This window comes from Aulostomus chinensis, chromosome 20, assembly GCF_037954235.1.
Source record: "Aulostomus chinensis isolate RoL2024-O1b breed Wild chromosome 20, RoL_Achi_v1.0, whole genome shotgun sequence".
Taxonomy (NCBI): Eukaryota; Metazoa; Chordata; class Actinopteri; order Syngnathiformes; family Aulostomidae; genus Aulostomus; species Aulostomus chinensis.
This window is the reverse complement of record NC_141339.1, coordinates 1,644,939-1,656,056: the sequence shown is the minus strand read 5'-3', so window position 1 is coordinate 1,656,056 and position 11,118 is coordinate 1,644,939. Positions and strand designations below refer to the sequence as shown.

The following is an 11,118-nucleotide window of genomic DNA, read 5'->3' as shown; positions in this document are numbered from 1 at the left end:
GTGGGACAAATAGAGCGTCGTTAACCTTTCCATGTAATGTGTAACAGAGTGAAGAAGATTTTCACTGAAACTTGAAAGGTCACATTATCAGCAGCTCAGGCTACATATCTCTGTTTTATCGACAGCTTTCTTCATGAAGACGAGGAACAGGTGGAGAAGGAGGAGAAGCTGCTTCTGCTCTGCACATCCGAGGTTCGTTCAACAACAGGTGACGAAGCCCTCCTGAACACGCTTGCGCTCATACGAACCCGGCAGCGTCAACATTTATGATGGAGAGTGATGTAAGACGCCTCGGCTGCATCTCTAAATCTGGTTTTACTGCTTCTACCCTGACCTCCGGCAGCACAGGGAGGAGGTGTAACCTTGTATTTGGTTACCGGAGAGAAAGGCTCTCTCTCCAAATGCAACTGTATGAAGTTCCTGGTAGCCACTGTCAGTAAACGTGTCACACAGATCAGGAATTGCTGTAAATAACACAGAGTGATAAGTTGCTCTGAAACTTTTAATGAGTGGCGGTTGGATTCCATCACGCACGTGGTCGGTCCAGCAGAGACCGAGAGGGGCTGCCAAGAACCCCTTCAAACAACCTGAGGATGGGGGTTGTTTTTAGGCCTAAATCCTGTCCATGGACTGACAACGACTGTGGAAACACTGGTAAAGTTCACTGGTTTGTCGGCTGCATTTAAAGCGTAAAATGACTCATTGCATCATCCCACGCCTATCCTGACGTGCTGCTACCAAACAAGGAGGTGCATGGCGGAATGTGAAGAACAAATAATGTGAAAAAAACTAGCCAAAATATCCCCATCGCCCCCTGGTGGCTGGTCCTGCCCCCTCGCTGGTGGCGCGGAGGGCCTGAGCTGAACTCAGAACTTGACACAAGCTGCAAACTGGTTTCCTGGTCCTTGTTAGTTACGTTCTGTCCAGAGTCCACATGTTCTACCAGGCTGCGTGGGTTCTCTGGGTGCTAAGGTTTCCTCCCACTCACCAAAATAACACGCCAGTTAGGCTATTTGTAGATATGAACACGTATGAATATGTATGTTGGCCCTGTGATTGAGGGAGCACACTTCTCACCCAGCCGCACCGGCCCCCACCAGCATCGGCAGTCCAGGGTACAGTCATCCTGAGCCCGTTCAGTTCTATTCTTTGTTTGATGGTTTAAAGTGGGAGTGGGGTCGTGACTGACAGCAGCGCTGCTGTTGTGGTTGTTAACCACCATGTTATATTTAAATTTTACAGTTATGACAGCGCGCTAGAGGCCTGAGTTGGGATTATTTGCTCTGTGTTGGTTTTTAAATGTCATTACTGGACAGTTTAATTTAACCTCATTAGAAATGGATTAATTCAGCTAATTAGACTGAGCATTAAAAAAAGGTTTAATTCAACCGCACAGGTCAGGGTAGTTAAACCGCACAATGACGCACCGTCCTTGGCTTATTAAACGTGCCAGGCCTGGTGAAAGAACTGAACAATGTTGAATTCATGAAGTGAAACAGGATCAACACGAGGGGTTTTATTCTGAAACCCAAACTTAACCATTCCATTTGTGCGGGGACTTCCTGTCTGGGTCCATCTGCTCTGTGCAGAATCAGAAGCAGTGCGTGTCCTCCTCAGTTCTGGACCGCACCTGAGTTGCACCGCAGTCACGAGCGCGGCGAGGTCTTCGTCCGGCCAGGATGGTTACGACATCACGGCTGATGATCTGATTCTGTAGCTCGCTGTTGAGCTCCGGCGCCGTCGTGTTTGGTCGGTGTGCAACGTCACGGTTCTTCAGTTCAGACTTTTACCATCTGAACGTGTGAGCGTCTCTGCATCCGAAGAAGAAGAGGAACACAAATACGACTGGGTGTTGTTGATGTGGCGGCCGTGCGGGTGTACAGGGCTCCCTCTCTCTCTCCCCCCTCTCTCTCCCCCTCTCCCTCCCTCTCTCTCTCCCCCCTCTCTCCCCCCCTCTCTCTCCCCCTCTCCCTCCCTCTCTGTCTCCCTCTCTCTCTCTCCCCCCTCTCTCTCTCCCCCTCTCTCTCCTCCCTCTCTCCCCCCTCTCTCTCTCCCCCCCTCTCCCCCTCCCCCTCTCTCTCCCTCCCTCTCTCTCTCCCTCTCTCTCTCCTCTCTCCCTCTCTCCCCCTCTCTCTCTCTTTCTCTCTCTCTCCCCCTCTCTCTCTCTCCCCCTTCCTCTCTCTCTCTCCCTCCCTCCCTCTCTCTCTCCCCCCCTCTCTCTCCCCCTCCCTCTCTCTCTCCCCCTCTCCCTCCCTCTCTCTCCCCCTTCCTCTCTCTCTCTCTCCCCCCTCTCTCTCTCCCCCTCTCTCTCCTCCCTCTCTCCCCCCTCTCTCTCTCCCCCTCTCTCCCCCTCCCCCTCTCTCTCCCTCCCTCTCTCTCTCCCTCTCCTCTCTCCCTCTCTCCCCCTCTCTCTCTCTCTCTCTCTCTTTCTCTCTCTCTCCCCCCTCTCTCTCTCTCCCCCTTCCTCTCTCTCTCTCCCTCCCTCCCTCTCTCTCTCCCCCCCTCTCTCTCCCCCTCCCTCTCTCTCTCCCCCTCTCCCTCCCTCTCTCTCCCCCTTCCTCTCTCTCTCTCTCCCTCCCTCTCTCTCTCCCCCTTCCACTCTCTCTCCCCCTTCCTCTCTCTCCCCCCTCTCTCTCTCCTCCCTCTCTCTCCCCCTCTCTCTCCTCCCTCTCTCTCTCCCCCTCTCTCTCTCCCCCTCCCCCTCTCTCTCTCCCCCCTCTCTCCCCCCCCTCTCTCTCCCTGGCTCGGCTCAGGGGGCCCACACTGATGAAGGGCCTCTCACAGAGTGATGCTGAATTAAATAGGTGAGACCACTGCAGGACGGGCTGCTGATTGATTTCTGGAGGCGATCTTTGTGTCATCCCTGCCTCTGATATCCTATCTGTCCCCGTGTCAGCCCTCACAAACCCATCTGAGATGGAAAAACCCAGACACAGCACCACGTAATAGTTCTTTGAAATCGGGGCACTGGGGCTTTTCAATCACACCCCGGATAGAAAGAAACCCTTCGCACAAAGCTAAGAATCATCAGTGTTGTTTATCCTCCAACTGATATTTCAAACCTTTGAAGTAGCAATGTGAACTTTTTTAAAAAGAAATCCTCAAGTTCACCTTCATGGCGTCTTTGTGGAGGCGCAGACGAGTGTTGCTCTCACAGCTGAGAGCAGATTCAGTGCGTGACAACCGAGAACACAGCAGAATTGTCTCTAACGCATCAAATGCTTAAAATGCACCCCAGACAGAACGCAATCACTGTAAACAGCTTAAACCCAGCATTGACTGAACACCAACAAATTAAATTTACATTTCGTGTTCATTGACAGGCAACAATCTGGGTTTATCACCGGCTGGAGGGAGCAGCGCTGCAGCAGCAGAGTATTGAATTATGGAGACAGGGACTCTGTGTGTCTCTTTCCTGGCCCAAATTGCAGGATATTCAGGGCGTGACGGTTCAGGCTTACCCCTCTCTCTCCGCTGCAACTTTGAAGTCAGGTCAGCAAAACTTGCCCCTGTGTTTGGCTGGATAGAAACACAATATTGCTTTGCTTCCCAGTGTCTTAACTTTCAGAGACGTTTGGAATGGAAGCGTGCCGCGCCCCCTGCCACCGGTCTAATGCAGGGCCGTGTGGACTGATTTTGAGGGAAATCTTTGAAATGGTAATAAGGGTGGTGGAAGCATCATCTTTCTCCGTGAGAGGGCGAAGGAAGGAGACGGGAGGGAGGAGGCGGGGGTTTCGGAAGCAGCACTCTAGGTCACAAAGATGTAATGATGGGCTGGGATGAGCCGGGTTTTGCCGGAGGATTACCGTCTGTCTTCATAGCTCGCGCAGCTCACCAAGGCCAATGTTTCAATCCCCACAGAGCAGATTTGCTCCCACTGCCAATGTGAAAATAGCAGGGCAGCATGTGTACTAAAAAAAAGAATAATACTCAGTGTGATGGGAAGTGTGTGTGTGTGTGTGTGTGTGTGTGTGTGTGTGTGTGTGTGTGTGTGTGTGTGCGTGCAGGAAAATCCACTGGAGCAAAGCTAACCATGGTTGAGCTACAGCAGTGGATTTATTATGAGAGATAAATGCTATTAAATATGAAGAGAAAGACATTTAATTACAGCAGGATCATATTGTTTTTGCTTTTAAGGACTCAATCACTTGAATTACGAGGAAATATTATTCCATTAGCCACCAAGGACCCACACAGCTGCTCGCACCCTGCCACTTGATTAACGCAGGTTTCAGCGATGGAGACGAACCAAATTAAACGGGAGTGAACAGGTTAATTAGTCTGTTCAGTAATGATGAAGTCTGATTTAACGCACCTGGTTGGTGTTTTATTGTCTCCCCTCCGTCTGTCGGCTGGTGCCTCGCTGCTGCTCCCTCACTGTCACACAGCAGCTCTCAACCTCACCCAGGTCCCAAAGTCAATATCTGTTGGGCTCAAATGCACTTTTTGTAAAAGACGCCCTTTTCAAATCCAGTCTTTCCGCCGTCTTTGAATATTCTGGCTCATCTTTCAAGTCCTTCAGAATATTTTATGCTTTTATTATGAAAAAAAAGGGACCACAACAGAAGACAGCAAAGAATAGATTTTTATGTTTTGTAAAAAACACAAACTTTTGTAAATTCATCCATTATTTCTTTTTTAATTTTTCAGCACTTGATTGGTGGTCATTGTCATCAAAGACTCGTGATTTGATATTTGCTTTTTTTCTTTTGTTTTCTTCAGTTTGATTGTGTGTCACCAAACAGCAGGAGGTCCCGGGACAAACGTCTGGCACTGGCGTCCACTCACACTGCCTCCTCCAGCGCTATCGTTCTCCATGATTGATGGTAATCATGAGCACTCACAAGATTCCGTGTCGGAACACACACCGACACGGAATCTTTACAGACTAAGAACAGTCGGGAATACTGCCCACTCTGATGTCTGTCGACTGGGATGGACTCTGATCCACATTCCGCTTTCAAGTGATTAATAACATATATCCAATTATTTATCATTTCTTCTTAATTAATTAGTCTACAATAATCACTTGTTTAATTTGGCTGCTGCAATTATTTAAAATATTGAAATTCAACTGGATTTTGCTGATTGCGTTCCTGTTGTGTAACAAATGGTGCGACGTGTCTTCTTCTTGTTCTACTTCTTCTTCTGTTAATGTCCAGACCAGCCGGGCGCGTCGCCACCCTCTGCTGGTGACACACAACCTCAATCAGCAATGACTCCATTCAATGCACCTTTTTTTCTTTTCTTTCCCCTCACTTTTCCTCCAATAACGAAAGAATCAAAGTTGATGCGTTGCTTTGCCACCCTGAGTCGAGGGCACAGCTCTGCACGCGGGTTCACCTCCAGTAGACTCCAACCGGACGTAGACGCGCTCCAGCCGACCATCAGTGAGGAGTTCTCTGTTATTTGGGAGAAACGACCTTGAGAACGTGGGAGCGCCGTCAGCTGTGCTGTAGAGCAACAGGTTCTCTATTTACGAGCGTGTCGGGACGAGCATGAAGGTAGCCGAACCTGGGGGAGACGCGTGGCGCTTCAAAGACCAGATGAAGAGGTTGTCCTGCGTCTTCACCTTTCCCCTGAGCGCCGCTGCAGAATCTGGAAGCCATCAGTGTTGCTCGTATCTCCGTCTGGCCAGATATGGAGTGAGCTCACATTATAAATATCACCATTCTGTTTGATTGCCCTCCAAATAAGTCACACTGTTCAAACAAGCGGGAGCGCTGCTCCGCTGCCTCCCATTGTCTGGCTCGCAGCTATTGACGCTGCACTTGAGGATTTATTACGGGCACCTTTCCCGAGTGACCGATAAGCATTGTGATGGATGCATGATTTTACTGTGCCAAAATGGCTTTATCTGGCTCCTCCGAGCCGCTATCTCAGGCGAGCTGATGAGCTGTGCTTATTCTCCCCCTCTTTCTCTCTTCCCTGCGAGCTCCACATCCCCCAAAGAAGCCATTTCACCAGGAAAAAATGTATTCTATTATTCCCTGACTTAGCTATCTATGCACTCGGTGGCTTCGCCCACTCTTTCCTGTTTTGCTAATGTTTGTGTGCACTTGTCTTAAGTGTTTGTCAGCGCGTGCACACTATGACCTTACAAGTACATGCAGAAGCCACTGCATTTCGTCCTAGAATGCCGTTTCACATTATTATTCCACGCTCCAGAGGCAACATCCTGCTATTCACCAGCCCAACCATCAATCACAGAGGAAATTGCTGGCAAACTTCAAAGTGTTTCTGACTCACTGCTCATTTTCTTTCTATTAGTAACAGTCAAGAGGATGGAAATACAAAGGAGCAGAAATTACACAATGCTGTGCTGTTTTGTAGGTGTGTGTGTGTGTGTGTGTGTGTGTGTGTGTGTGTGTACACAAGTGTTTTTGTGGGTGTGTGGAGATTAAATATTTTACTTTGAGCTGAAAGGTTGAACTTATCGACACTGCTGGGTGTTGAGTTAATTTTGTTTAGTTATGTGCGAGTGTGTGTGTGAGTGTGTGTGTGAGTGTGTGTGTTCCACTTTTAAATTTCCACTCCCAGACACAGCATTGTGCTGGTGTACAAGGACAGAAGGAACCCGTCTTGACAAACCTGCGTCTGCTCCTCAGGTGGTGACCAGTTCAAGCTGGTTTTACTGGAATCATCTGAAGGAGCGCCGCTGCAGTTTCACGCCGGAATCTCCAGTGTGAAAGAGGAGGATTACTAACGTGTCCGCGGCGTTCCAGAGTTTGAAACAAGGATCCTGAGGATGTTGTCAGGATGATGAGGTCTCCTCTTGAGGACCTGACGTACTGAAGTGACCAGCGAGGGAACAAATGACATGACACCAACTATTGGATGTTGTAACATGAAATTTGAAACACCTTTGGGATTTATTGAGAAGGCATTGAATGATGTCATCAGCCATAGTGAGGGTCTTTCCCTCAGTGGGTCAACGCCACTTCCTGCTCAGAGCTTGGCGTTATAGACGCGGTCCTCAACCATCCATCAGATAAACACCTTCCTAGAAATGACCGATGCCTCTGCTTCAGCCTCACCTTTCCTGGTCAGATAAGCTGAGTGAAGGGGAGGCGCTGCTGCGGTACGACACAGCGCACAGAGGAAGCACACAGAGGAAACGCACAGAGGAAGAGGAAGCACACAGAGGAAACGCACAGAGGAAGAGGAAGCACATAGAGGAAGCACACAGAGGAAGAGGAAGCACACAGAGGAAACGCACAGAGGAAGAGGAAGCACACAGAGGAAGAGGAAGCGCACAGAGGAAGAGGAAGCGCACAGAGGAAGAGGAAGCGCTGCGGCTGGCAACCAAAGACAGAGGTTGGCATTTGTGACTGATATGGAGAGACGTGATGATTTCAGGCACTCTTGTGGCTGAAGACATGTTTCTGTGCTGACTCACGTCTCCAGACGGTAAACCCTCAGCACCAAGGCTTGAATCTGAAGTATCACCTGAAGGACAAACAAGTCCTGTGGCACCAGTGCTTCTGGGGCGTGCAGGACGCCTGCCAACCAGTACAAAAGCGTTAAAGGTTCATAATTCATCATTAATCATCTCTGTGTTTAGGGCGTGACAAGAATGTCGCCCGCCACCGGGTCATGGCGAGCAGGTGAGCCAGGCCCTCCTCAGCTCTGCTTCACACCATCGTACAGCTCTTTGGTTTATGAGCAGGAAAAGACGCGTTTCGCTTCACATTCCTTTAAGTTGAGCAATGTTTCGTTTATTTTCGTTGGACTCTCAATGAACCCAACCCTTTCTTTCCTGCAGATGCAGCAGCACCAGGACACATTCCTCACGGATGTCACCCGACAGTGAGCCTGATTCTGACTTGAACGGCAAGTTAACCTCCAGAGATTCAACACCAACAAATCTACTCGCAGGTATTTTTGCAGCATGGATGTGTTTTTCTACTTCTTTCTTATATTCATCATCCCGCGGCCACCTGACTTCTCTGGCCAGCATTTAGCAGTTCGATGAACCGGGCAGACGTCTGGCTCCATGATCGTTGGTGTCGGCTCCCTGCTCTCGTCTATGTTTTCCATGGTGACTCCTGCCTCAGCGTCATGATGCGCTGCGGGGGGAACCAGAGGAAGTCGCTGCGATTGGCTCGTCTCAACACGCCACTGTAGCACTTGACAGTCCGCCGTTATCCAAAGAGTCAATACATTTCTTAACTAAAGGAGGAGATCTCAGACACAGGCACGATCTTGATGTGTTTACTGAGGTTTAAGCCCTGGAATTGAATTTGTTCTCACACGTTCTAAATTCCTGTCATCATCTATTTATTTGAGAAACTGAGCAGAACGGTGGCGTTCTTCAGCAGACTGGAAGTGAGATCATGTCAGCGACCAGTCTTCCAGTTTACCTCTGCTGGTAACTGTTCTATTTGCCAAAGCTGTTAATCAAAGCAAGCTGAGCGGAGAAAATGTGTGTAATTTACGACATGTTAAATTTGGCCGCCGTGCTTCCTCTCACTCTGTTTCTCTGCATCTCCACCCTGAAATAAGTTTCATTCAAGCAGAACAACACAGCCTGGGCCACGGACTCCTAACCATGGGAAACGCTGTTGTTGTAATGATAAGAATGCTGCAGGCATATATTATCCCCCTTTTTCCACTCGGTGTTTATTTACCTTGGAGATGAAGGCTGCTGCGTCTCCTCCACCCCGAGGCTCGGCTCCCTACTTGGGGTTGTGGATGAGAGAGGTTTTCTAAATGCAGCAGCAGAGAAAGAGTCAGTCCACATTCACACATCTGTTTTATTGTGGGCTGTTTCTCCATATTTGGCAGCACTTTCCATTTACTCGGGGACTCTAGACATACATATATATACAAATATACTGTATATGTATGTATGTCTATACACATCTATAGATTTATCAGCCAAATCAGCTGGAAACACAGTTGAAAAGCCACTGACAGCTGTTCCTCAACCATCTGCTGTGAATGACAGATTTTGTTCTGGTTAGAAATGAAACCCCCTGATCACCAAGGTCTCACCTGCCGGTGGTGATCAGGCTCAGCGCCGCTGGAACCGACTCATTGGAAAGAGAAGGTTTCTTTTCTCGTCTTTTTGACAACAGGTGCCTGCAGAGCTGGAACACTCACGGAGGCCACAGCATCAAAACTGACCTGATTCTGTTTCCTTTTTGATCAGAATATCACAGAAAAGGAAGGTGTCACATGTTTGTCCAAAAGCAAGCCCAGCGTCCGCAGCAAGTTCAGAACGCAACACCTGGAGGCATTTCAAGCTTCGCTTGCCATTCAGTTGAAGCAGTGACTGATGGTCCCAGTTATGAGTCCCAGAGATCTAGCATGGATGTATGACCTGATCTGGATCTGGATGATCTGGACTACTGACGACCACTGGGTTAACTACCAGCCTCACTGATGAGCAGCTAATTCCCATAATTCTGTTCTTCATCGGTTCAAGGGCTCTCTGATAAACGCGCTGCCTCGACAGGGTTCACATTGATTTGGGAATGAGAATCGGGGCTCTCAGTTGCTGTGTAACAGGAGGAACCAGTTAGAGGAGTAAAGGAGTGCATGCCTGGGCCGTCTGACAGGAAGTGCATGCCTGGGCCGTCTGACAGGAAGTGCATGCCTGGGCCGTCTGACAGGAAGTGCATGCCTGGTGGCAGCATATTATGTTGTAAAGCTAAGTTGCAGCACCAAGGTAGCAATGCTGATGCAAATCCTTAGGGTGATTTTTCATGGTGAAAAAAACGTCCAGGTTCAGCAACATCATGCAGCAGTTACTGCTGTTAAAACCTGAGAAAATCTGCCTCCGACGTCAGGGCTCACGAGGGAGGGGTGGTTGGCACCGGCAGACGTGACTGTGGAGCAGGGGACAGTGGCGGTGTTCACAAACCTGGTTTCACAACATAAAGCTGACAATGCTTCCAGAGTGTCGGTGTTTCTGTGCCTGAACCAACCAACCCAGCTGACGCGTTCAACATTGATCTCTGACGGTGATCAGACGTCCGCCAGGCTGTCAGGTCTGGAGCTGCTCTGAGGCCGCCTGCACCTGGTCCAACCTGTCACAGCACCGCTGGTCTTTTAGTGTCACATTTGCAAAGGTTGACGGCAGTGTTATTTGAACCTGGTCTTGGTCCTGACACCCCGGTCTTGGTCCTGACACCCCGGTCTTGGTGCTGACACCGGTCCTGGTCCTGACATCGGTGTTGGTGCTGACACCGGTCCTGGTCCTGACATCGGTCTTGGTGCTGACACCGGTCCTGTTCCTGACACAAATCTTGGTCCTGACACCCGCCTGAAGACCACTTTTTAAAGGTCTTGGACTCGCCTGGATCTTTCCTCTGTCTTGTCACGGACTTGAGGTTTTACGTCAGGAGGTCCAGACCACAGCTGATGTGATCCTGCCTGGATTATAAATTATGTATTTGACTGGAATTAAAAACACGATGCAACCAATAACTTGACTCGTTTGTTTTGAAGACGACTTGAATCCTGATCATCCTTGCTCCCCCTCTGCCCCCCCCCCCCGACCCTGTCAGAGGAAGCTGGGAGGAAGATCAGCTGCTTCATCCACAAGTACATTTGGATGCACAAACCATAAAAATAACCACAGGCTTTACGTACTGCAGGGGGACCCTCTGGTCTGGTGTCAGTCCCACGCTGCCTTGGTCCTGGTCTTGACCTCTCAAAGTCTGGGTCTGGTCTCAGTTCAGGTGCTCTTAACTTCAGCACAGGTATACAGCTTTAATCATAAACATCATAGCCCCCACAATCCACCATCAATGACTTTTTCATCCTGGGTTCTTTGAAATCTGTGTTGTAGAGTTCAGGGAACTCTGAAACGCACAATTAGCCAACTAGCCGTCACATAGCACCGGTATCTCGTTGGTTGCACCTTGAAAGGAAACCGACTACTTTCTACTAAAATACGGTCCATTTGGAAATAAAGTGCTCTCAGTGTAATTTGGTGATGGCAAAGTTTAGAAAATAGACAGGTGAATTGATTCTTGCAATCTGTTACTGTTGAATGTTCCCTCACACACTGTTAATATTTAACTACAATTAACGTTTAATGGCATATTTGTTATTCAGATCTTCCTGCCCAGGAGCTGCAGATGAAATTTAGCTGCTTCATTGTTGCTG

General features: G+C 49.1%; 1 protein-coding gene across 2 annotated transcripts; it reads left to right on the top strand.

Annotated features, from left to right (window-relative positions):
- The first annotated feature begins 4,368 nt into the window (after positions 1 to 4,368).
- LOC147242170 (uncharacterized) lies at positions 4,369 to 10,412 on the top strand. Of its 2 annotated transcripts, none has more exons than XM_086189610.1 (6): positions 4,369 to 4,408; positions 4,723 to 4,826; positions 6,609 to 7,317; positions 7,565 to 7,607; positions 7,766 to 7,878; positions 9,155 to 10,412. In XM_086189610.1, exons 3-6 carry the CDS (start codon positions 7,017 to 7,019, stop codon positions 9,322 to 9,324), a joined length of 627 nt encoding a protein of 208 aa, XP_086045736.1. In that variant the 5' UTR covers positions 4,369 to 4,408; positions 4,723 to 4,826; positions 6,609 to 7,016; the 3' UTR covers positions 9,325 to 10,412. The 2 variants fall into 2 exon arrangements, with proteins under 2 accessions (XP_086045736.1, XP_086045737.1); XM_086189611.1 differs by lacking the exon at positions 4,369 to 4,408 and adding an exon at positions 4,446 to 4,614.
- The last annotated feature ends 706 nt before the right edge of the window (positions 10,413 to 11,118 follow it).

What these genes read in the sequence shown, in the direction of transcription:
- LOC147242170 (XM_086189610.1), top strand. Translation starts at nt 7,017, where the DNA reads ATGCCTCTGCTTCAGCCTCACCTTTCCTGGTCAGATAAGCTGAGTGAA. An exon ending in CACCGGGTCATGGCGAGCAG is followed by an intron (nt 7,608 to 7,765) that starts GTGAGCCAGGCC and finishes TCTTTCCTGCAG; the next exon opens with ATGCAGCAGCACCAGGACAC. An exon ending in ACCAACAAATCTACTCGCAG is followed by an intron (nt 7,879 to 9,154) that starts GTATTTTTGCAG and finishes CTTTTTGATCAG; the next exon opens with AATATCACAGAAAAGGAAGG.